Source organism: Cetorhinus maximus, chromosome 24 (genome assembly GCF_964194155.1).
Source record: "Cetorhinus maximus chromosome 24, sCetMax3.hap1.1, whole genome shotgun sequence".
Taxonomy (NCBI): domain Eukaryota; kingdom Metazoa; phylum Chordata; class Chondrichthyes; order Lamniformes; family Cetorhinidae; genus Cetorhinus; species Cetorhinus maximus.
Window position 1 is genome coordinate 14869858 of NC_135902.1, and position 27471 is coordinate 14897328.

General features: G+C 41.0%; 1 protein-coding gene across 4 annotated transcripts in view; it reads left to right on the top strand.

Moving 5' to 3' along the window:
• The window catches only part of LOC144699655 (myosin phosphatase Rho-interacting protein-like), a 407667-nt gene that overhangs the window by 9054 nt on the left and 371142 nt on the right, over positions 1 to 27471 (top strand). For all 4 annotated transcript variants that reach the window (XM_078570766.1, XM_078570764.1, XM_078570768.1 and 1 more), the window contains exon 2: positions 25345 to 25422. In XM_078570766.1, the coding sequence (XP_078426892.1) occupies positions 25345 to 25422 (78 nt within the window). The remainder of the gene's footprint in view (positions 1 to 25344; positions 25423 to 27471) is intronic.

The following is a 27471-nucleotide window of genomic DNA, read 5'->3' on the forward strand; positions in this document are numbered from 1 at the left end:
TAGTTGATTTTCAAAGGCAGACGAAAACATGCTGCCTCACTATGTAACTTGCCACAAGTTCAAGTCCTTTTCCAATAAGGGGCGGTATTTATGTTGATTCCGTACCCTCTGTGGTGGGTTAACACCGCTTGAGGGTTTAAGACAGCCATTGTCTCAGTCAATGTCCCATTCAATCTGATAATATCTTTTTTGGTTTCAAGGAAGGGCACTGAATCATATCAGTTTGGAATGTCCTTTTGTGTCGACCCATCCTTAAACAAAGAGATGTGTGAATTCCCCAGTGGGCTGTGAATGTCCATTTTTCATTAGGTATTCACTTGAAACACGTTACTGCCTGTAGCTCAAAAGCTAAATGTCATATGATTTGCAGCAGTCATTTTAATATCCTGCCTGTGTCCAGTTTGTAAAAGTATTGACTAAAACTGCATAATCTATTGGGGTATGACACATTATAAACTTTTTTTCTACCCATCAAGACAAATTAACATCGTAGCTGTATGTCAATTGCTTCTGGTAAGGTAGACCTTGTTTCAAGAAACCCTAGACTGAAACAGTCCCTGACTTAAATGTTACACCATATCGCTAAATCTCCAAAAGAAGTTTTGTTATCTCAGATTGCCTTTTCAGCCTTTACCTTCTGTGCATTGCTCAAATACTGGGAAGAGTATAACTGTTAGAGGTGAAAGTAGCAAAATGCAAAGTACTGCAGATGCTGTAAATTTGGAATAAAATAGGAAATGCTGAAAACACTCGGGTCAAACAGCTTCTGTGGAGAGAGAAACATCAGTTAAGTTTCAGGTGGATGACCTTTCATCAGAGCTGGAAGAAGTTCAAGAATTAACTTATAAATAAGAACAGAGGCAGGGAAAGGGGAATGAGGAAAAAACAAAGGGACATGGTGGTGGACAGGAGTGATTAAATGACAAAAGGAATTGTGTAAGAAAAATGTGGAATAAGAAACAAAAGATGGGGGTGGAGAAGATCTACATTTACAACAGAACCAATATGACCACCTGCTAACCAAGAAAATGGGAACAGTGGTTATTACCTAAAGCTGTTAAACTCAGTGAGGCCAGAAGTTGAGCTCTCTTGAAACAATGTAGAAGGCTGAGGGCAGAGAGGCCACATTGGGATGGAGAGTTATAATGGTAAATGACTGGAAGCTCACAGTCATCTTGTGGACTTAACTGTGGGGCTCCCCAGTGCAGCAGATTGTGTATTGAGCAATGAATGCAAAATACTAAATTGGAAGCACAGGAGGAAGCCATTTGGCCCATTTGTGGTAGAGCTATACAATTAATCCCAGCACTTTCTCCATAGCCCTGTAACTTTTTTCACCTGGATGGACTGGTTGGGGCTGTGAATGGTTGTAAGGGAGGAGGTGAAAAGTCAGGTGTTGCATTTCTTATACTTGCGTGGCAAAGTGCTGGGGTAAGGGTCATTGGGAGTGATGGATGAGTGGACCAACATGCTGTGGAGGGAATAATCTCTTTGGAATACTGAAAGGCAAGGTGTGGTCAAAGAGGTAGGTGTTAAGGAATGGCTTAATGGAGGAAAGGGAGGTAGAGTTGTGGAGAGGTTTTGGGATGGAATCCAGAACTTGGGCCTAGTCATCATTCCCTGCAGAAAATGTCTTATGACGACATTTGCAGACACCTGCTCAACCATGCCATCTCATGTGGCCACTCTACTCCCATTATCTTGATTACAGACATGGCCTTCCCTGGCTACTTTGTTCTGTGTCAGCCCCTGGAATAAGTCACTAACCCACTCCAAGTTCACTTACAATTGCATTTTCAAACTCCCAGTTTCCAATTCCTGCCTCTCCATTTGTCATTTGTACTTCTGTGGCTGTCAATCTGCTCAGCATTTCCCTCCAACTCTTGATACTCAGGTAAACCTTTACCCTCAACTGCCATCTCCAGATCTAATCGGATCACTAACCACTTTCGTGCCTTGCTCTCCTCAACGAAAACCAATTGTTGTTCCCAAGATCGCTTTGGAAAGCAAAAATAACGAGACCAACCATTTCCTTTTGACCGTCTCATTCAATAGCAATTCTCTCAGGACTTCTTTGCCACTAATTATGAGACCATTCATTGGAATTGTCTTTGCTGCATCCCCTGCTCCCTTGCCCACAAAGCCAAACCTGTCCAAGGTACCACTTAACCCCAGCTTTAAGCTCAGGGTTTTCTTCCATTTCCCTCGTGCCCTCAGAGCTCATCATCTCCATGAAACATGTCTTTTCTTTTGAATCCATACCCACTAAACTGTAGAACACAAATTTCCCTTCCTGGGCCCCATGCTAGATGACTTTGTAAATGGTTCCTTCTCCTCGGGTACTATCCCTTTCTCTTAAGTAACACTCATCATCACTCTGCCCCTCTTTTATTAAAGAAAGAACCTCTTGACCCGTGTGCTTACAAACTGCTGCCAGGCCTCCAACCATTTCCCCCCACCCCTTCAATAGCTCTCATGTTTTTAGATGTATCAGTGTCCCCCTAATCCATGTCCATTTTTCTTGCAGCACCTGTTTCAATCTCTGATCAGTCTTCTGCCAAAACACTGAAACAAGCCTAATCAGTCACAGATTGCACCCTCTGTGACTGGTACACTATTCTTCTTTGTTCTCAATCTCTCTGTAGCCTTTGATAAGGTTTTACCATACCATATCCTCATAGTTGACCAGCTCAGTGGAACTGTCCTCACTGGTTCCATTCTTATCCAACTGTAGCCAGAGTATCACCAGCAATGACCTCTCTTTCTTGCCTATGCTATTATTTCTGATGTCCTCCATGGATCAATCCTTGATTTTTTTTTTCCCTTATCTACATCTTGCCCCTTCGCAATATCAATTAAAGAAATTGGGTTTTGTTCCAGATTTTACTAAGAAAAAGTGAAAATAAAGGTGTTAGATTTTCATAGAATCCCAATGGTTCATTAATTTAGGGAATGAAACCTATTGTCCCAGTCTGCCTTGTGTGACCCGCACCAAAATAGGAAGCCACTTAGTTTTACTAGGGATGGATATGAAATGCTGGCACTGCAGTGACAGCCTGGTGAATCAATTTTTAAAAAAGATATTAAAAACAAAAGTGCAGGAAAAACTCAGGCCCGGTAACATCTGTGGAGAGAAAAACCGAGTTAATGTTTCGAGTCAGTATGACTCCTCTTCAGAGTTCTGAAGTTTTTCCTGCACTTTTTTGTTTTCAAATTTCCAGCATCTGCAGTATTTTGCTTTTTTTAAAAAAAGATAATACTGTTCTATTGCTGGCAGTAGCTTGAGGTGGTAAGTCAGGTAAGTGTGTTGTGCAACATTGAGCCATATCATCTTGTTGTTTTTCTTAAACTCCATTGTTATTAATATGCTAAATAAATGGTAAACACTGGGGCAAATTAGAGATGGGGTGCTAAAGGTAGGGGAAAAAGAAAACTGCCTAATTTCCTCTTATTTGTCATCTCTTAAAGCATTGCTTTAATAGTTCCATGCATGACTGTTTGAATGAGGTAATAGCAAACTGCCATTGTTCACGTATGAGCAAGTGTTAGCAGTATATTCACCTGCAAGGAGATCACAGTTGAGCTCAATTCTCTGTGCTTCATATACTCACAAGCACTATTCCAGCAGTGATCCATCATAAATGTAAGCTTTGGATAATTATTTTTCCTCCTTTTTCTTTGCTGCTGAGGCTAGTTGTAACACTCCTACTGTTGCCTTGGCTGAGATTAAATAATTCAGCACAGTTAAAGATTTAGCCTATGTTTTAAGGATATGTACAGTTCACCTGAGCACTCAATAAACTTGCAGTTTAAGAAACCTTTCTTTTGCTCAGTTCACTTTAGTCTCCAATCCAGTTTTTGTTATTTGTATATACTTTTTAAACAGTAAAATGCAAATGTTTTCCAGTGTGCAGGACCCAAATTTACACATCTAGTTAAAGCTAAATGATCCTTGAGGATTTATGATTGTATCTCTGACATTGATAATTTTGGAGCTATTATATAATTGAATGTTGGGATCATTACCATCACTGGCCATGAGTATGAATACTTTTGTTCAATAGATTTGATTGTGTTTAGACAGCTAAACACAGATAGGACTTTATTAGTGACACATAATTTAGTTCATTATTTCCATGCATGCTGTTAAGTGGATTTAAGTTGCTAATTGACTAACATTTGCGGATTTGTACTGCTAATTGACATTTGTGTTTTCCTTGATGTTGTGATGGTCATCAAATTTAATGGCTGCCACTGAAGAGCAAAACTCATCATCAAATGAGCATTCCGTTCTGACTAAAATTATTTTTCAAGTATTTTAAAATTGTCACTTGTTTTCTGAGGGTAGGCCCTTGAGTTGAAAAAATACTTAATGAGTTAGCCATAATGCAGTTTGGATTTTTAACAAACATAAATGCTTACTTCCTCAGGTGCCCATGATCTGGTTTTTGCTTTATTGTTGTCTTGCACAGCCTGGCTTCTAAAGCAGTTGAACCAAAATGGGAACAACGGGCTAGATTGGCCTAGTGCAATGACAGAGATGAACAAAGATAGGGGCAATTAATAGAAAATGGTGCTGTAGTCCATCAGTCTGTCCCAAGCAAATGCAATGCCTTGTGCATAATAATATACAGATTCCACATCTCACCCAAAACTATGTAACCTGAGAGATGTGAGGAACCAGATTAAACAGGGGCTCTCCACCAGGCCAATTTAGGGAGGAAAAAGTCTGGAAAATCAATCTCTTCTCCTTAGAATATGATAAATACTTAATTATTCTTGGCAAAATTTTGAATAAAAGTAAGACTGCATTCTGCCACTACAGCTGTAGTCACCCACTCAAACTTTGTGGCTATATTTTCTCCATTAGAAACCTTATTATTTAAAAAAAAATCAAAAGCTGTTGATTAAAGTTTCCTGAAGTATAAAGTAGTTTTTAAAACTGAAGCTGCCACTAAGCATTCAGTTAGGTTAGGCTTGTATTTCACTCCGCTTCAGGGATCAATAAACCTAGCAAATGGCAATTTGCTATTAGTTTTGTAAAATCTGTATGGATTTGGTCACTAAGGCCCAATGATACGGTGGACAGCCCCTGTGATATCCATACCACAGGTTGTCCGTAACTTCTCAGGATTCTTATAGGCCAGGAAGACTTTCAAGAAAAGACTTGCATTTATATGGCACCTTTCAAAACCACTGGGCATCTCAAAGCGCTTTACAGCCAATGAAGTACTTACTTTTGAAGTGTCACTGTTGTTATGTAGGATAAGTATTGGCCAGGACACCGGATAGAACATCCCTCTCTTGGAAATGGTACCTGGGATCTTTGTTCAGCTGAGAGGCTGGCCTTCGTTTAACTTCTCATCTGAAAGACAGCACCACTGACAGTGCAGCAGTTCCTCAGGACTGCAGTGGAATGTCGGTCTTGATTTTTGTGCTCACAAGTCTTGGAGTGTGACTCAAAGCCACCACAGCTGATTCAGGTGAGAGTGCCACCATGGCTAACGCAATTTAGGTTTTTTTAAAAAAAAGGTCCTTTTGCTTTTGCGTTGTACTCAAATGTGGAATTAGTTTAGGCTGACAGTCCAGTAATGAGCAAGTGCCACATTATTGCAAGTGCAGTCTTTGGGATGAGCCATTAAACCATGCCCCATCTGTCAGATGCACTTAAAAGAACCCAGTGGCACTATTCAAAGAATAGTCGGGCAGTCCTCCCTGATGTTCTAGCCATAATTTATCCCAGAACCAACATCACCAAAGCAGATTATCTCATCATTATCCCATTACTGCTCATAGGGCCCTGCTATCTGCAAATTGCCTACTGTATTTGCAACAGTAAATACTCTTCAAAAGTACTTCATTCTCTGTATAACACTTTGGGATATCCTTAATTTGTGAAAGCCTACATAAATGCGGGTTCCTTCTTTAGTGTTCGGAAGCTAGCAGCGTCAGTGAACTATGAAAGCAGCTTATTTATCCTGCTTTTATTCAACTTTATAACCAGTCCTATGTTCCACTCTTCTAAAAATCCATATATTTTTACATTTCCAGTGACATTGTAAAATCATTGGCACTTCCATTACACCATCTACATTGGTTTCTGGGACTATTGCCAGTAACACTTTCCTACTGTGTCCCATCTGTATGATGAACTATAACAGTATTAAAACAAAAAGTACTTGCTGTCTTTGGGAGCACAGTCTCTTGAGCTGACCTTGGAATGGAAAACTATTCAGATGCCCTTTCACTTTTACATGGACACCAATCCATTGTTAAATGATCTGATTTAGTGTTGCTCTGCTTATTTGAGTGACATAGTGGGTACTCTACTTCTGGTATAATGCAGCATAATGGTGTTATGAAAGAGTAGAGTAAATGTATAGCTGGTCAGTCAACATGCCTTTTTGTCTCATATCCTTTATCAGTACTGAAAACAAAAGAAATAGAGGATATAGCTTAAGGCCTGAAGTTACTGAAGACAGTGTTCAGCTTTTAAAAATTCATTCATGAGATGTCTGCATATCTGGTTAGGCCAGCATTTATTGCCCATACATATTTGCCTTGAGAAGATGGTGGTAAGCTGCTGCCTCGAACTGCTGCAGTCCATGTGGTGTAGGTACATCCAGGTGATTTTCGGGATGGAGTTGCAGGATATTGACACAGTGACAGTGAAGGAACGGTAATATATTTCCAAGTCAGGATGGTGCATGTCTGTGAAGGGGAATTTCCAGGTGGTGGTGCTCCCATGTGTCTGCTGCCCTTGCCCTTTCAGGTAGTAGCAGTCATGAGTTTGAAAGGTATTGTCTAAGAAGTGTTTGAGTTGCTGCAGTGCATCTAGTAGATGATGCACCCTGCTGCCACTGTGCCTCGGTGGTGGAAGAAGTGAATGTTTGTGGATAGGGTGCCAATCAAGCGCGCTGCTTTGTCTAGGATGGTGTCGAGCTTCCAGAGTGTTGTTGGAGCTGCACTCATTGAGGCAAGTGGTGAGTATTCCATCACACTCCTGACTTGTGCCTTGTAGATGGTGGACAGGCTTTGGGGAATCAGGAGGTGAGTTACTCATCGCAGGATTCCTAGCCTTGACCTCTTGTCGCCACAGTATTTATATGGCTAGTCCAGTTCAGTTTCTGGTCAGTGGTAACCACCAGGATGTTGATAGTGGGGGATTCAGTGATGGTAATGCCATTGAATGTCAAAGGGCGATGGTTGGATTCTCTCTCGTTGGAGATGGTCATTGCCTGGCGCTTGCATGGTGCGAATGATACTTGCCACTTGTCAACCCAAGCCTGGATGTTGTCCAGGTCCTGCTGCATTTGGACATGGACTGCTTCAGTATCTGAGGAGTAACAAATGGTGTTGGAAGTTGTGCAGTCACCAGTGAACACCCCCAATTCTGACCTTTATGATTGAGAAAAGGTCATTGATGAAGCAGCTGAAGATGGTTGGGCCTAGGGCACTACCCTGGGGAACTCCTGCAGTGATGTCTTAAAACTGAGATGATTGACCTCCAATAACCACAATCATCTTCCTTTTGTGCTAGATATGACTCCAACCAGTGGAGTGTTTTCCCCCTGATTCCCATTGACTCCAGTTTTTCTAGTACTCCTTGATGCCACACTCGATAAAAACTGCCTTGATGCCAAGGACTGTCACACTCACCTCACCTCTGGAGTTCAGCTCTTTTGTTCATGTTTGAACCAAAGCTGTGAAGTCAGGAGCTGGATGGCCCTGGCAGAACCCAAACTGAGCGTCATTGAGCAGGTTATTGCTAAGCTAGTTCTGCCTGATAGTACTGTTGATGACCCCTTCCATCACTTTACTGATGGTTTAGAGTAGACTAATGGGTGGTAATTGGCCAGGTTGGATTTGTCCTGCTTTTTGTGCAATGGACGTAATTTCCCACATTGCTGGGTAGATGCCAGTGTTATAGCTGTACTGGAACAGCTTGGTTAAGGGCATGGCAAGCTTTGGAGCACAGGTCTTCAGTACTATTGCCGAAATATTGTCGGGGCCCATAGCCTTTTCAGTATCCAGTGCTTTCAGCCGTTTCTTGACGTCACGTGGAGTGAATCGAAATGGCTGAAGACTGGCATCTGTAATGCTGGGGAGCTCCGGAGGAGGCCGAGCTGGATCATCCGCTTGGCACTTCTGGTTGAAGATTGTTGCAAATGCTTCAGTTGTATCTTTTGCACTATGTTGGGCTCCCCCATCATTGAGGATAGGGATATTTGTGGAGCAGCCTCTAGTGAGTTGTTTAATTGTCGTCCTCCATTCATGACTGGGTGTGGCAGGACTGCAGAGCTTAGATCTGATCCATTGGTTGTGGAATCGCTTAGTTCTGTCTATCACTTGCTGCTTATGCTGTTGTAGCTTCACTAGTTTGACACCTATTTTTAGGCATGCCTGCTGCTGTTCCTGGCATGCCCTCCTGCACTCTTCATTGAGCTAGGGTTGATCCCCTGGCTTCCTGGTAATGGTAGAGTGGGGGATATGCCAGGCCATGAGGTTCCAGATTGTGGTTGAGTACAATTCTGCAGCTGCTGATGGCCCACAGCACCTCATGGATGTCCAGCCTTGAGTTGCTAGATCTATTCAAAATCTATCCCCTTTAGCACGGTAGTAGTGTCACACAACACTATGGAGGCTATCCTCAATGTCAAAGCGGGACTTTGTCTCCACAAGGACTGGGCAGTGATCACTCCTACCAGTACTGTTATGGACAGATGCATCTGTGGCAGGCAGGTTCATGAGGATGAGGTGAAGTATGTTTTTCTCTTGTGGTTCTGTCACCACCTGCCGTAGACCCAGTCTAGCAGCTGTGTCCTTTAGGATTCAGCTAGCTCGGTCAGTAGTAGTGCTACCGAGCAACTCTTGGTGATGGGGTCCGGAATCGATGTTGAGAACTCCTAGGGCAACTCCCTCCAAACTGTATGTCACTGTGCCTGGATCTGCTGCATCTGCCCTGCAAGTGGGACAGGATATACCCAGGGATGGTGATTGTGGCGTTTAGGACATTGTCTGTAACGTATGATTCCTGTGACGATGTCGGGCTGTTGCCTGACTAGTCTGTGAGACAGCTTTCTCAATTTTGGCACTGGCTCCCAGATGTTAATAAGGAGGACTTAAGAGTCGACAGGGCTGAGTTTGCCGGGTTCATGCCAGGTGGTCCGTCCGGTTTCATTCCTTTTAGACCTTGTAGCGGATTGATACAACTGAATGATGTTTTCAGAGGGCATTTAAGAGTCAAGCATATTGCTGTGGACCTGGAGTCACATGTAGGCCAGACCAGGTAAAGAAGGCAGAGTTAATTCCCTAAAGGACATTAGTGAACCAGGTGGGTTTTTACGACAACCGACAATGGTTTTGTGGTCATCATTAGACTTTTAATTCCAGATTTTTATTGAATCCAAATATCACCATCTGCCATGGTGGGATTCGAACCCAGTTCCCCAGTGCATTACATTGGGTCTCTGCTGTACTTGTCCAGCGACAAGACGCCGCCATCTCCCCTCAGAGGACTACAACTTTTTCAGCAAAAAGGTGAGATACAGTTGCTGAAGTTTTTATTGAGCCTCGTTGGAACAGTATAGGAGACTGAAAGGACAAGATCCCACTTACAGATGAAAGGTATTCAGCAAAGTGGTTGTGTAATAGGCTATTTGATGTTTCCCAATGTATAGGGTACCACTGCACTGTGAACAGTGAATACAGTATACTAGATTAGAGGAAGTACGTGTTTGGGTACCCTGGGTATATGCAGAGGTAAGTAGGTAGATATTGCATCTCCTGTGGATTGCATTGGATGATGCCAGGGAAACATATACGTAAGTGAGGGGAGGGGAAAGACGGCTTGATCAATATGATCACAAATGAACAGTAGCCACTTGAGAGAATAGCATCTGAAAGGCACTATGCAAAAGTCATTCTGATCACAAATGAACTATATGAATCAAGAGGAATTCTGTTGTGGTTTTGGGAGGGTGGGGAAAGCATGAGAGCAGAAGTGCATGAAATAGAAAGGACATGGTTGAGGGCCCTGCCAACCACTACAGAAGGTGTCCTCAATTGAGGAAAAAGGAAGACCCATTAAAAGCACTATGGAATGTGACAAAGACAAAAAACAGATGAGACCAAGAAACACAATGAGGTGAGAAGAGGTGAGGAAATGTCGTCATTGAACCTGTGGGAATCATTGGGCTTATAGTGAATTTAGTTGATAGCCTATCCCTAGAATTGAAGACGGAGAAGTCAAGGGGAGGGAAAATTCTTGAGGTGGACAATGTGAAGGCACTGAACCCTGGATATATAAGTTTTTGCATTATTGACTTTTGCATAGTGCCTTTCAGATGCTATTATCTCATGTGGCTACTGTTCATTTGTGAGTCAAGACAGTGACTGTCACCAAGTCCTTTGGTTTGGATGGCAATGCAACTTATTATTCTGACCACACCTAATAGTGAGCACATTATAGACGTGAATAGCAATTAAAAGATATAAATAATGAATAAGAACTGTGCCTCAGGTGTTTTCATTTTTCTCCCGAGTCTAAGGTACACAAACACAGGGCTTTCATTATTCCCCTAACTGGGATTGACCAACAGCAATTTAGAATTTGAACTGGCCTGTGTAGCTCAGTGCTACACTGCATCACCATTAGTGCACTTAATTTTGAAGTAAAATAATTGGTTGATTTGTGCTTTTGTAATGCAACAGAAACCTAAATGGGAGCTGGGAAAGAATAGGTTATTTTGAATAACAAATACAATGGTTAATTTACTTTCCTCGAACTGCAAAATTCAGTTGTATTTTGTGCATTGCCTTTTTTTTGCAAATTTCAGTGGCTTATAGTACTGAATGTTGCTCAAAATACTCTTTAAAATGCGTATTTAAAATACCGTAACTAAGTTTTGATGGAAGTATTTTATTAATGGCTTCTTGAGGTCCTTCAAGAGGAAATCATCTACAATCCTGCACAATGATGCCACAAACACCAAATTGCAAATATTAAATTGCAATTCATTATTCACACTTTGGTTATAAGCAATACCAGTCCAAGTCTATGGCATTTTGGGGCAAACAGCAATATTTGTGTTCTCTCCCAATTGACCAACTGGATGATAGCCTACTTTTTATTTTGCAGCGACTCCTTGTTCTAAGTAATACAAGTTATGTATTAATGTATATAAGCACCAGTGAGCACCGCCATAGGAAAGCACATCAACAGCACACAATGTGATTTTAAATTGTGCTGGCTACATGAAGAGTTATATATGGGTGAATGCAGCTAAAATGTTAAATAATAACATATAACACAATAGAATAACTCCTACAGACAGTTCCCTTACTGAACTGAAACCACAAAATCCCATTGAAATACTTTTCCAACAGCCCCCCCCCCCCCCCGCCACCGCCACTCCCCACTCCCTACTCCCTATTGGGATCATAGGGGGAAAATACTTGCATTCTTTAATATTCTCATCTTCAAATTGCCTCACCTGGAGATAGGTGTTGGACAATGACTTGCCCCTGCACTTATCTTCCACCACACTTCTAAGATAGCAGCCTAATGGGATTTCACTAAGAGGTGCTGAAAAATGTTAGATTTGGGAATGCATTTATCAATAGGATAACTTTGCTATACTGAGATTCTTCATTAACAGTTTTTAGACTTGATTGTGTTATATGTTATTATTTAACATTTTAGCTGCATTCACCCATATATAACTCTTCATGTAGCCAGCACAATTTAAAATCACATTGTGTGCTGTTGATGTGCTTTCTTATGGCGGTGCTCACTGGTGCTTATTTTAATTAAAATCTCTGATATATAAGGTAAATAGACATTGCCAATTTAAATTGAATAGAAATTAGACTCTTGACTTTTTAAAAAAAAGTCAGATCAATTTTGTTTCCTTGATTTGAATAGTAGCAACATCATTTGACGTAAAGGGTAATAATGGATCTTCGTTTTTGGTTGTGATGCACAGATGCAAAGTTGGGTATATCTCTTGGGCTAGTTGTAAATATATATGATGAGAGCAAATTGTGTCTGAAAACTGTAATTTAAAATGAACTACCAGAAGTCTGGTGCCTGACACTAAGATTAAACGCAGAAATTTCTTTCAGGATTCACTTCTGCTGCTTCAGATAAAAGTATCCAGTTTGCTCTGTGCTTGCAGATGAGCTGTAATTCTCAATTCAAGACTTAACTGTTTTTATATTTTTTGTGACACCTTTGTTAATGTTCCTTTATTTACAATTAACAATGAAACTTTTGGCCTGTGTTGTAAAATTGTTATTTGGGAGATAAAAGCAAAAAACTACAGATGCTGGAAATACAAAACAAAAACAAAAATACCGGGGAAAACTCAGCAGGTCTGGCAGCATCTGCGGAGAGGAGCACAGTTAATGTTTCGAGTCCGAATGACCCTTCAACAGAACAGTTCTGTTGAAGGGTCATTCGGACTCGAAATGTTAACTGTGCTCCTCTCCGCAGATGCTGCCAGACCTGCTGAGTATTTTCAGGTATTTTTGTTTTTGTTTTGTTATTTGGGAGAGTTTGGTGAGACTGAGTACAGTAAGATTATTGCAAATCAGGCCATTATAAATTGCCTGTCCACATAATAGCCACTGTGCTTCAAAGTCATTTATTTTGAAGTGGTTCGAGATAGTATGATGTGACGGTGCTACAAAAACGTAGGTATTTTTATTAATCATTGGCTCTGCAGATCTGCTAAGAGCAGATTTATAGAAAAGATAGGTAAAGTTTGCTTATAGGCAGGGAGAGAAGGCAGTTTATAAATACTTGGTGATAGATGACACTTTTCTAGGTATATAGTGTTCCCTAGTTATTAGAGGCATGTTACTTTTCCAGTGAGTCCCAATTGTGTTCTACAGTCTTGAAGTTCAAGAAAACACCTCCTCAATCATATTCGAAACTAATTTTGCAGAAATGCTTAAAATGCTTGGTGAGGATATGACCTCCAGTCATCTTCAAGGAATTGTTGCCCTCAGTGAATATACTGCCTAGACAACTTTATTTTATTTAAAATGTTATTTGTCAAGATTCTTGGCTTTTTGATCTAGATAAGTCACTCACCAAACTTATCTGGAAAGCCAAAGGATTAGTTTCAACCATCTTAAATTTGAGGATGCCAGGTACTCTTGACTAGTCACTACTCGAGCTGCTTGATATGAATTTAATGCATCACCAGACTACATGTGCAAAAATACAACAAGAAGGCTATCGCACTGTGCACTGACTTCTAACGGCTTTGCTTACAAATTGTCACCCATGACAAATTGTTTCCCTATCTCTACAGGAGAAAAGAACTGGATTAGTAGTATAAATGCTACCAATTCTTGTGCATTGGCCTCCCAGAATTGTCCAGAAGCAGAAAGCAGTATAAAAATGACATTTTAACTATTTTCTCCCACGACTTCAATGCTCATCACCAATTTGTAAGAAATTACATTGGCTAACAGTGCTGTCAACCGACAATGATATGGTTGGGGGAGGGGGTTGCACAGCAGGACTTACAGTAAATTCTATTTACTCAGCAGAGTCTGTTTAAACAGTGCACTACAGTAGTCTACAGGGTCTGTTTAAAAAGAGTTTCTGTGCACTACAGCAAACGGAGTTAATGACCAAAACTGCAGCAGCATCTCCTAATAAAGGCAGGGTGATTTCTCTAGCAAAATGCAGTGAGTGAAGGATAGTTACATTAAAAATTGTGTGTGAAATCCACCCCAGTCACTTAGAAGCAGTGTGATTGAGGGGGTAATATCCAATCTTCCATTCTGGCTTGGAATAGTGGTGTTACCATACGCAACCAAGTAATTGGGGGAGGGGAGAATGGGGATTACATAGTATTTTAAAAGCAGAGAAACAATAGGCACAAAGAGGTTGGTGCTACTATTTATCCCCCACTTGAGACTGCCCAGCCTTGTATCATCTTGCCCTAACCACACATCCTCCTCCTCTTTTAAAAGCAAGAAACTGCGGATGCTGGAAATCCAAAACAAAAATAAAAATACTTGGAAAAACTCAGCAGGTCTGGCAGCATCTGTGGAGAGGAACACAGTTAACGTTTCGAGTCCGTATGACTCTTCAACAGAACTAAGTAAAAATAGAAGAGAGGTGAAATGTAAGCTGGTTTAAGGTGGGGGGGGGTGGGACAGGTAGAGCTGGACAGAGGGCCAGTGATATAAAAACAAAAAACTGCGGATGCTGGAAATCCAAAACAAAAACAGAAACAGAAATTCCTGGAAAAACTCAGCAGGTCTGGCAGCATCGGCGGAGAAGAGTACAGTTGACGTTTCGAGTCCTCATGACCCTTCAACAGAACTGTTCTGTTGAAGGGTCATGAGGACTCGAAACGTCAACTGTACTCTTCTCCGCCGATGCTGCCAGACCTGCTGAGTTTTTCCAGGTATTTCTGTTTCTGTTTTTGTAGAGGGCCAATGATAGGTGGAGATAACCAAAAGATGTCATAGACAAAAGGACAAAGAGGTGTTGAAGGTGGTGATATTATCTAAGGAATGTGCTAATTAAGGGTAGAAAGCAGGACAAGCAAGGTACAGATAGCCCTAGTGGGGGTGGGGTGAAGGGAAGGGATCGAAATAGGTTTAAAGGTAGAGATAAAACAATGGATGGAAATACATTTAAAAATAATTGAAATAGGTGGGAAAAGAAAAATCTATATAAATTATTGTGGGGAAAAAAAAAGGGGGGGATCAGAAAGGGGGTGGGGATAGAGGAGAGAGTTCGTGATCTAAAATTGTTGTACTCAATATTCAGTCCGGAAGGCTGTACAGTGCCTAGTCGGAAGATGAGGTGCTGTTCCTCCAGTTTGCGATGAGCTTCACTGGAACAATGCAGCAGGCCAAGGACAGACATGTGGGCATGAGAGCAGGATGGAGTGTTGAAATGGCACGCGACAGGGAGGTCTGGGTAATGCTTGCGGACAGACCGAAGGTGTTCTGCAAAGCGGTCACCCAGTCTGCGTCACCAATTTTTATTTTTGTTTTCCTTCTACTCTTTACTCCCTCATGTACTTACCTAGCTTCACCTTAAATGCATCTATGCTGTTAGCCTCAATTGCTACATGTGGCAGCAAGTTGCATAATCACTACCGAAGTGGTTAGAATATCTTTGTTTATGGCCCATACTTTTGTCCAACTCCACTGGTGAAAACACCTTCTCTACAACTACCCTATAGAACCCCTTAATTTTAAAGACTTCTACAGGCCACCTCTTGACCTCTTTTCTGTAGAAAAGTGCTCAGACTGATAGTTATAATCTGTCAGATCTGGTATCATCCTTGTAAATGTATTTTTTTTTTTGCACCTTCTCCGGTACCTCTGCATTCTTTTTGTAATATGAAGACTAGTACCCAGCACAGTGTGGTCAAACTGTGGTCCTATACAACTTTAACGTAACTTCTTTGCTTTGAGTTCTATTCTTCTGAAAGTTAATCTATATCACCTGTAAAAGATGGGTTAGCATTGACACCAAGATTTTTTTTAAAGTAGGGATTGGTCAAGAATATTAGATGTTTAAAAATCGATAGACAGAACATGGCTTATTTTTCTGTTTTGGGTGAAAAATGCATAATTTCACAAAGCCTGCCACAAGGTAATGGATTAGCACATATTCTGGAACTGAAGATGGATTTATATCATCACACATTTTAGGAGAACAATATTTCTATAATTTTCATCATACTCCTCCATCCCTCGCAAGAAGTTAGTTTATTCTGTTTTCAAAAATATAAGTCTATAAGTCAAAATGCCATTAAAAGCAACAGTAGAGAGAGTATGTGGTAACAACTATACTGCCCCAAAGCAGTGCTTGACAGTATAAAGGTGGTGCAATTGGGGAGGGGCTTCCTGCCATTTTGTTTACAATGGCTTTCCATTGTGATGTTCAGAACACTTTTTTGTGATAGTTTTTACTGAAAGATGTATCATTTTTATGTTGAGGAATATATTGCAAAGTGTGTTTCTTTTGTTGTAAATGTGTGACTGAGTGACATTTAAAATTAAATAAATTTCGCTTGGATGACAGACTTTGTGCAGTCCTTTGTACAACAGCTGTGTTTTTTTAAGAAATGAAAACTTCCTTTTCAGTTTACTACAAAGGGGAAATGGCTCTAGCCTAAGTGATACTGTACTTAACAGAGATGGAATTGATCTGACCATTATTCTAGAATCAGCTCATTCAAATTATTTGTCATAGATTTAAATAAGGAACATCGTGATTCATATCCTGTTTTCCTGTGTCAGAAGTATTTTTTTGCATTGCTGTTGTAGAAATGTTTTATATTGGTTTATATATTCGCATCAGCCTGTATTTGTGGAAGCATGTACGTAGACAAGAAGTCTGTTGGCTTAATTGTATATACTAAACTGGCTCCATTTGCCCAGTAAGATGATAGTGCTATTTAGGTAACTTTCTTTCCCTTTGCATCCTCATACCATCAATTAGTCAGTTTTTCCTGACTCTATTGCTGAGGAAATTAAGTACATTTTTGAGTTAATATTGTAAAAATAAAAGTGTAAAACAAGTTAAAATCCATTTTTCCAATTTAATGCTTGGGCATGGCTTTAACATTTTGGTTTTTCAATTCTTAATACAGTAGTATTCCTGTTTTTCTGCCCTTAGCTTGATGGTGTTACTAGATTGGGATCAATAAATGGTTCAACTCCATGATGCAATTGCATTAGTTTCTTGAGACTAGATTGTGAGACCTTTCTTTAAGTCCTAGCCTCCAGTCCTGGCTTCATAAAGAGGTAAACTGTGAAAGTGACAATCCCAGCAGTAACCAAATAACTTATCATACAGCCACTTTAAAATTTTATCAAATTGCCCAACAAGCTGTTAGAATGGGTATTAATTATGTAATGGGCCAAATGTGTAACATATTCGCAGCAGAGCAATTCTGTTTGTAGTGTTCAAAGAAATATCTTTTTTCTGTGTTGCTGCGAAAGGAGAGGCTAAGTTTTTCATGTTGCACTCATCAGGACAAACACAAGAATGCTGAATTTCAAAGGGAACAGCAATTCATACTATATGAGAAAAGGGCTGATTGGTTGACAATTTGGCTCTGATTGGTCAGCAAGTTGGTTCTAATTAGTCAAGATGTTGCCATGGTAAATGCACCAGATAGCTATTGCAATGTCTGGACATATTTCTGTAATTGTCGTTTTTGAGCACTTTTTAGTATAAGTTAGTAATCAAACCAAAAAGAGAACTGTGATTGGAATTGGCCCATCTCCAACAAGAATGTAATCACCTTTCTTGATATTCAATTGTGCCACTATTGTGGAATCCCCTACTATCAATATCCTGGCAGTCACCATTGATCAGAAACTTAACTGGACAAACCACATAAATAATATGGCTATGAGAACAAGTCAGAGGCTGGGAACTCTGCAGTGAGTAACTTGCCTCTTGACTCCGAGCGCAACCCAAGGAGGACCTGATTGTTCTCGTGGAGGCGCCTCTCCATGAGAGTTGCCACTCCCTCCATGGAGGAAGCCTGACGCTTAACCATGAGGCTTGTTCCGTGTGGACTCCTCCACCACAGACGCCAAGCGAAGCCTGGCCTCATGTATCACACCCAGATGCTCCCTCACACCCGGCTGCATTTCCTGCAGCTGCTGCGTCATGGACTCCAGAGACACATCAGGCACCGACTGAGCATGTGCCTGGTCTCCTGCAGCCCTCTGACTGCTGTCGCCATCGGCGCACTCTGTCTCTGTCAGCTCCTCCAGTGAATGTGAAGTGCCCTCTCCACTGTGCCCCGGGACACTAGCTGATGTTCCAATGCCCACTGAGGCACTAGTATCTGTGCTGGTGCCTGCCTCGCAGAAATGGTGTGACCCAGGTGAGACTTGAGGGCCCTCAGGTATGAGAGGAGGCATCTGCAGCTCCTCCTGCCGACCATGCTCATGATGATGAAATGAATAACAAGGACAGTGGATCAGTTAGCATGCACACAGTGACAAACTTCATCCCTCTCCCCCTGGTTCATTATGCGCTCAACCTTCCAGAACCAATGGACACAAACATTGGTGGGGTGGTAAATAGTGAGGAGGATAGCCTTACATTACAGATGAACATAGACGGGCTGGTCAGATGGGCTGATCAGTGCCAAATGGAATTTAATGTGGATAAGTGTGAGGTGATGCACTTGGGCAGGACAAACAAGGCACGGGAATACACGATGAATGGCAGGACCATGGGAAGTCACAAGGATCAGAGGGACCTTGGTGTGCATGTTGACTGGTCGCTTAAGATAGTGGGACAGGTACATAAGGTGTTTAAGAAGGCATATGGCATGCTTGCCTTTATTAGCTGAGGCATAGAATATAGGAGCAGGGAGGTAATGTTCGAACTGCAGAAAACTCTGCTTAGGCCATTGCTACAGCACTGCGTGCAGTTCTGAAATGTGCTTTATGGGAGGGATGTGATTGCAGTGGAGAGAGTGCAGAGGAGATTTACCAGGATGTTGCCTGAGCTGGATAGTTTTAGTTATGAGGAGAGATTGCATAGACTGGAACAAAAACAAAAATAGCTGGAAAAACTCAGCAGGTCTGACAGCATCTGCGGAGAGGAACACAGTTGCCGTTTCGAGTCCGTATGACTCTTCATCAGAACTGCATAGACTGGGGTTAATTCCCCTGGAGCAGAGGAGATTGAGGGGGGACACGATTGAGGTGTACAAACTTACGATGGGCATAGGTAGGGTAGACACAAAGGAACTTTTTCCCTTGGCGGAGTGATCAGTAACCAGGGGGCATAGGTTTAAGGTAAGGGGCATGAGGTTTACAGGGGATGTGATGAGCAACTTTTGCGCACAGGGTGCTGGGAATCTGGAACGCACTGCCTGAAAGGGTGGTAGACACAGAAACTCTCATAACATGTAATAAGTATTTGGATGTGCACTTGCGATGCCATGGCATACAAGGCTATGGGCCTAGTGCTGGAAAATGGGATTAGAATACTTAGGTACATGTTTGACATGATCGAAGGGCCTTTTTCTGTGCTGCACACCTCTCACTCTATCACTCTATGACCGAACAATGTTGCAGCGATAACAAATTTAACAATCATCAGTGCTGTGGATGTTGGGAGGACATTGCAGATCTTGCTTTTGGCCTCAAATACCTGGCCGCTCCACCCCAGCCTCACTGACACCAATTGACCTGGGTGCATGCCACCTCTCCAGCTCAAGGGCCTCGTGCTTGAAGCGGCTTAACATGAAGTGGTGTGCCTGGCTACCTCCAGTCCTCGCACACTCCGGCACATTATGAGCATTCTTCTCTTGAGAAAGAGAGAACACCATTCATTACGGCAAATTGCACATGGACTCTGCACGTGCACGCTACACCACCAATGGGCCATATCAGGCCTCCAGTGCCTCCTCTCCCCACTACTTCTGATCACTCTCACAAAGATAGTACGTCTGCTCCCAAACACCACCCCCCCACCCCGGTTGGCCTTTTAAACAGACTGCCGGGTTGCCATTGGACCTGGCGGTCTGTGCATGCCCGCCGCCTGCACACTCCCACTATCCATGGGAGTTGGCAAGTATGCTGGGTGGGCCTTAATTGGCTCGCCTGTGTAAAATGGCGGAGTGGACCCAATCACGGGCGGCGACACAGTGGAGGGTTTGTGGGCGGAGGCGTAAAGGTATAGAACCCAAAGTTTGTTGCTGATGTTGCCAAATAGCAGCATGTAGATGGAAATGGGGAAGAGCCATGGGCAGACACTTATGGGACTTGAGGTATAACGATGTGGAAGTGAGAAAAGGAGCGATTGCAAGTGATTCGTTGGTTACAACTGGTTATATAGGAATAGAATCAGTCCAGGCAAGTTCCACCTAGCTGGAAAATGGAGGAGGATTGTGTGGTCAATTGTCAAAACTTGTATATAGGTTGTGAAAGGATAGCTTACTGTAGTCATTGTGAAATTGGATGACATTTGTCTCTTTGATAAAGGCCATTTCATTGCAGTGCTGGGGTTGGCAACCTGATTAGGGGGGGCGGATTCAGATGTGAGATAGATGGAAACAGATTTGGAGATATCGGTGTATCTGGACTTTGGAGGGGAAAGGGTGATTGGAAATCTGCAAGGACAGTGGAGTCAAAGGTAGGTTTTTAGAGGAAGTTTCTTATGAAGGCAGATTTACAGGGGAGGGGAACAGTACTAGAGGGGAGGGAGCTTTTAACAATATCAGTTAACACCGGTCCAGGAAGGGAAGTTGGGTGGCCAGCAGAGTAATGGGAATAGGTTCGAGGAAGTCTGCTGTTTTTTCCAAAATAATTTGCTATGTAGCCAAATTTTCTGTAACCGTAGACTGAATTCTCGGGGAAAATGCCTTGAGTGCTTCTTCCACGTGGTGATTCCTGCTGCTTTCCTGTTTTGCACCAATACCTTAAAAGGAAGCCTCCAGGCTCTAAGCTGCTTTTGATAACACAGGACACTTCTTTTCACATTGAATACTGCTTACATTATCTGCCTTATATTGATTTTTACTGGGACCTTTTAAAGTTGAATTCTGACTGACACCTATAAACTTGCAAAACAAAAACAATACCTTGAAAAACTCAGCAGGTTTGACAGCATCTGTGGAGAGGAACACAGTTAACGTTTCAAGTCCATATGACTCTTCAACAGAACTAAGGAAAAATAGAAAAGAGGTGAAATATAAGCTGGTTTAAGGGGGGGTGGGGCAGGTAGAGCTGGATAGAGGGCCAGTGATAGGTGGAGATAACCAAAAGATGTCATAGACAAAAGGACAAAGAGGTGTTGAAGGTGGTGATATTATCTAAGGAATGTGCTAATTAAGGATAGAAAGCAGGACAAGCAAGGTACAGGTAGCCCTAGTGGGGGTGGGGTGGGGTGAAGGGAAGGGATCGAAATAGACTAAAAGGTGGAGATAAAACAATGGATGGAAATACATTTAAAAATAATTGAAATAGGTGGGAAAAGAAAAATCTATATAAATTATTGGAAAAAAGGGAGATCGGAAAGGGGGTGGGGATGGAGGAGAGAGTTCATGATCTAAAATTGTTGAACTCAATATTCAGTCCAGAAGGCTGTAAAGTGCCTAGTTGGAAGATGAGGTGCTGTTTCTCCAGTTTGCGTTGAACTTCACTGGAACAATGCAGCAGGCCAAGGACAGACATGTGGGCATGACAGCAGGGTGGAGTGTTGAAATGGCACGCGACAGGGAGGTCTGGGACATGCTTGCGGACAGACCGAAGGTGTTCCGCAAAGCGGTCACCCAGTCTGCGTTTGGCCTCTAATGTAGAGGAAACCGCATTGGGAGCAGCGAATGCAATAGGCTAAATTGAGGGAAGTGCAAGCTTGCTCCTGGTATTTGCACTTTTAAGTTTGCGTCTCTTATCCCTGATGGGTGTATAATTTTGTTACTGCAATAATGGGAACTAGATTTGGTCGCATAAATACTGGAAGCCATCTCATGAATATTGGTCTCTTGGCTTTTGTTTCTTGCTGTGTGGAAGGAGTTAAACAAGTTTCAAAGTTGAAGTGTTAATTTTAGCTGGTAGCAGCCATTCACTACTTTGATAACCTTGTTAGCCTTTAGTTACCTGACCACGATGTTGCATAGTTTTTTCTTTGGCTGAAGTGCCCTGAAGTCCCAAAATGCTTTGCAAACCTAACACAATTCTTCATTTAATCGCTAAAGGTAACAAAATTGTAAAACATAGATATACTTATGAAAATTCTTTGGGGCAAACATAATTTCCCTGATCAGTGATACTGTACTAGTGCTGTACCTAGAGCACACTGTGACACGGTATAGTTGTCCTACAGAAGCAGGTAAAATTTATGGTGTCATCTAATTTTAAAGACTGCTACCTCCTTCCCCAGGTATCCTTTATTCAGTTTATAATGTGTACAAAACCTGCTGTCGAATCCTGCACTCATTTGTTAAGGGACCTATTTCTGCATGCATAAAATCTTGTTAAAATAGATTCCTCTGGTCCTTTAATTAAATTTTTAGGAGATTCACATAATAAACTTGGGCTGGATAGCTGAAATTAAAGAAGAGAATGGGAAGAATAAAGAGTGATAAGGTAGCTTTCTCTCCATGTTATCTTTCTTCTTTGAAAGAATGAAACAGGAAATTAATGAAGATTTTGTATAGTAGATTTTGATGTGAAGACAAAGTAAATCTCTTGGATAACTGGATATTCTGGACACAACATTCTAAGCACATGCATAATTGATATCACAAGACATATCTAGTGCAGTGATACAAATAGAGAAAAAGGCACTTCAAACTGAACACCATTATGTTAATATGCTTCTCCTGTGATGCTCTTAATTTGTGCCCTCTGAATGCTGCTTATACCATCAATGCTAGTATTATAATCATCAATACGTCTCTCTGGAATTAAATAGCCTAAAGCTTTCTTCAGTCATGAACTAACATTCAAAGGAGAATTAAAAAACAAGTTTAGTAGTGCAACTATAGTTTTTCATTTTTCAAGCAGCTAAAACATGGAATTCACACACCCACCATTACCCTTTACTGAAATGCTAGTGACAACACTTGGGATGTATGCAACACCAAACTTGGCAAAAGTCCAAACTTCAAATGTTTTATATGGAAGGGGAGAAGGAAAGTGAGAGTACAGAATACGGTTTTAAGCCGCTTTTATATTGCTGTCAGCCACAGGCTCACATAGCATCTCATGAAACCAGTGGTGACATCACAATAACTTGCTGGATTTTATGGAAGGCCTGTTGTTTTTTAAACTGCATCTTCCCATTTACTAAGTCATAGTTTTGGGACCTGTAATCATGTTGTTCCAGTAGCATGTTAATGTAGTTGTGACTTCATTGAATTCACTTTTGCCAGAATGTCACTAGTAGTCTGCACTTATGGAATGATGAACCCCACATTGCATCTGGTTTAGAGGAAAAACAGCAGTTCTATCCTAGAACTGTTTATGGGAGAGCGGTGCAATCTGGCAAGAACTGGTTGTTACACAAAAGCAGATTAAAAGACTGTAATGATCTTTGGTATCACCTCACTATGTCCATCAATACACTGTTGTTTTCTATACTATTCTCCTTTGGCTAACTGACCATTCTTGCTCCATTGTCTTCCTTTGCTATTAACAGTTTATGTCCAAAGACTCCCTAGCGTTGGAGGCCTATGATGTTTTTATCTCTCATGTGATGTAGTCTCATGTATAAATAACATTAACCAAAGGTGCATAGGAAATTGTACAAAGGAATAGCACTATTTTGGGGTACATGATGAACCGTTTGAAATTTAGTTGTGATTTGTAATGTCTTTAATCCCTCTGATCTGCCCTTCCTTATAACTAATTAACATTTATGAATGGCCATTGTACAAATGAAAGTATCTTCTGCATGAAAGAAACAATTTTTTCCTTTATTCTTTCATGGGATGTGGGCGTTGCCCATCCCTAATTGCCCTTCAATTGAGTGACTTGCTGGGCCATTTCAGAGGGCAATTAAGAGTCAACCACATTGCCATGGGTCTAGTGTCACATATAGTCCAGACCAGGTAAGGATGGCAGATTTCCTTCCCTAAAGGGTATTAGTGAACCAGATGGGTTTTTATGTCAACCGATAGTTTCATGGTCACCATTACTGAGACTAGCTTTAACTTCCACTAGCCTCCGTGGATTCTGGGCCTCTGGATTTACTAGCCCAGTGACATTACCGCTACATCACCATATTCCAAAAAAAATCAAGAATAACATTGTATTGAGAATAGTATATAATAGATTTATACCTTTCACCATGTTGTGCACAACAACTTTGAATTTAAAAATCCTTTGCTGTTATATCACACATCCTTCAAGTTAATACTTGTTTACGAAAGCATCGCAAACAGTAACTTACGACTGCTTGTAACAAGCCTTTGAATGTCTTTATGATTAATATTCAGGCATTGTCAAGCTGATGCAAGACAGGAGCATGTTTCTGTTAGTGACATGTCCGTTCAAGTGTGGCATAAATGATCCCAAGCTTCTATAGCCAACTACATTGTGCCAGCTGTACTCCATTTTCCCAAACACTGCTTGCTGCACAGAGGTTTAGACAGTTGAAGCTTTGTAATTTAGTCTGCCTTGTTGCTCAAAAGTTTGATTTTAACATTATAGTAAAATAGGATTTTTTTTTAAAAAGCAAGTGTATCATCAATATGTAACTTATACAGCAGTAGTTCCACAAAACTTCCCGCATCTCTTTCCCTTCATTTAGCTTGCTCCACATAAAGTGATTGGGATCTGGGTTTAAATTCTTATGAAAAACTGAATGTTAACAATGATTTAAAAAAAAAAAAATTGGTTCTTTAGTATGTGGGTTTAAAGGTGTACTTTATTTCAAGGAAGAGTCCTGAAGAAAAGTCATTTTGGACTCAAAATGATAACTGTGTCTCTCTCCATAAATGCTGCCAGACCTGCTGAGTTTTCCCATCACTTTTGTTTTTATTTTACATACCTATATATCTGTATCTATAGCTAAATTGAATGGGCCAGGCAATTATAAAAATAAAAAATAGTATGTTATTGTAGTAAGGAGAGATTCAAGTACTGGTAATAATTCAAGAGTTTGTAGGGTCATCTCTAGCATCTGAGAATTAAGCTTTGAGGAAAGGCTAGACAAACTTAGATTTTCAACCTTTGAAGGATATGGTTGAAAACTGACCTTACAGAAGTGAACAAGGTACCAAATTGTGTGCCAAAAGTATGAAACTGTGGAAGTAGGAGTCGGGGTGGGTGGGGGATGGGTACAGCGCAGATTCAAACTAGTGAAAGGAAAATCTGGGCCTGATGTCCAGTTTCTTCAGTGTATTCAACACATGGAATGGATTTCTGGTTAGAGTTCATGAGGCAAAAACTGTAGAATTATTGGATGTTGGGATTGGGGACCTATAAGGCCTTTCTGGCGAATGATCTAAAAATGGCTGTGTTGTTGCTTTGATCCCCATAAGCATCATAACTATGCTTAAATATCTTTTGTTGAAGTAGGTTTCTATTGGTGCTGGGCATCCTCTAATACCTTCCCAAGTTTTTTATGTTTGAGCTCCGGCAGTGAATATGTGATTGAGTTATGATATACACTTGATCTATTTGCTTCGGCTGAAAAAGCGGTCAATTTGTGTATTGTAAATTAGTGTTCATAATCCATTTATTTGCCTTTTTAAACATTTTTATGTTTGACTAGTAATGTTTCAAATTTGTTTATGATTGAATCTCTCCATACTGTAAAATTTAAGTTGGAAAAATGTTCATAATACATGTTTTTTCTACTTTTGATTATAGGCTAAACCTATCTACGGAGGCTGGATGTGTTTGGCACCTGAAGGCACAGATTTTGAAAATCCAATGCAGAGATCTAGGGTAAATCTCCAAATTTTTTAAATACATTTTGAAATTTAGTCTCAAATTTTGTATAACTCCTGGACTGCTAGATTTTTAAATTTATTTATAATCTGTACTTACAATTTTTCTAAATATCATTGAAAATTATGTCGAGGTTGGGATTTCTTAGGTGGACCGTGGTCTCTGGGCCCTGACAAAGTCACTGCTCTAGGACTGTAGATGAGGCTCTCTAGCTAAGTTGTTTCAGTTCAGCCACAATACTAGCATCAGCATGGAAAATTGTCCAGGTGGGTGCTGTCGACGACTAGCATGGCAAATTCAACTGTGCTAATTATTGCCTTACCAGCCTACTCCCAATCATCAGCAAAGTGATGGATGAAATTATCAACAGTGCTACGAAGAAGCACTTGATGATTAATTAATTATCTACACCCTGATGCTCTGTTTAGGTTCCACTAGCCCCATGCTGCTCCAGACTTAAACAGAACTTGGTCCAAGGATGGACATAAGACTTGAATTTCAGAGGTGAGGTAGAAGTAATATTCAAGTAGCATTCAACCAAGGATGATATAATTGAGCCCTATTGAAACTGAAGTCCATGGGGATGAGGGGAGAAAAAAGTCACTAATGGTTGGAGTTGTACCAGGTACAAAAGGTGGCGGTTGTTATCATTGTTGTTGTCATCCAATTTTAGTCCCAGAGGATCTCTGAGGATATTCCTCAGAGCAGTATCTTAGGCCAAACAATTTTCTGCTGCTTCATCAATAACCTTCCCTCCATGATAAGGTCAGAAATGGGGGCTCATTATTGCATGATGATAATCTTCGTCAGCACTTCCTCAAATAATGAAGCAATTTAAACTCTCTTGTTTCAGCTCTTAAACTCTTCCACCTTTAATTGGAAAACTACCAATATAAACTCTTATTTAACGAGGGTAGGAGAGATAAAATTGGAACTTATAAGTCAACTTAGTTATTAGAATCTGTGATTAGGGACAGTGTGACTGAGCATTTAGACAAATATGAATTAATTGGAGATGCAGCATGGATTTGTAAAAGGTATAAGTCATGTCTAATGAACCAAGTAGATTTTTTTTGAGAGATAGCAAACATGGTAGATAAGGGAGTATCAATGGATGTTGTTTATATGGAATTCCAGAATAAGTCTGACAAGGTTCTACAAAAGAGGCTGCTAACAAAAATGAGAGCACATAGAATTGGTGGTGGTCTCTTGGCTTGGATAGGGAGTTAGTTAGAATTTGGAATACAGAATAGGGATAGTGGGTTTCTGCTGCTGGGGTCTCAGCTTTTCGGTATATTTATAAATGACCTGAGTGAAGGAATAGAGAGCTGTGTATCCAAGTTTGCTGACACATTAAGTGCCACAGTAAATTGTGTAGATGGAAAAATTGCATTGCAACATTGCTAGATTGTTAGTGGGCAAAACTTTGATAGATGTTCATTGGTGAAAATTTGGAAGTCCACTTTTTACCTTGGAAAGAGAGTATTTTCTACAAGAGCACGAGGAATAGGAGCAGGAGTAGACCATATGGCCTTTCAAGCCTGCTCTGCCATTCGATATTATCATGGCTGATCTTAGGCTTCAACTCCACTTCCCTGCCCATCCCCCATCCCCCCTTGATTCCCTGAGGGACCAAAAATCTGTCTATTAAAAGAAGCTAGAAACTCTGGAAGAGCAGATTTAGCAGTCCAAGTACAGAAATTAGTAAAAGCTAGCGGACAGGTAAAAAAATACTTAAAATGCAAATGGAGCAGCCTTTATCTCGAGGGCTGGAATACAAATGGGTGAAAATTATGTTATAGCTGTACAGAGATCTGGTCAGAGCCCTGTCTGTTGTACTGCATTCAGTTCCGGGCACTGCGCCTCAGGAGGATATATTATCTTTGTGGGGGGTGCAGTGCAGATTCACCAGAATGATACCAGGGCTAAAAGTGTTAAATTATGATTACATTTACATAGATCAGGGTTGCATCCCCTTGCATACAGAAAAAGCTATTTCTGAAGCATGGTTTAGAGAGGGGCAGTAAAAGCAGCTTAATGTTCCTG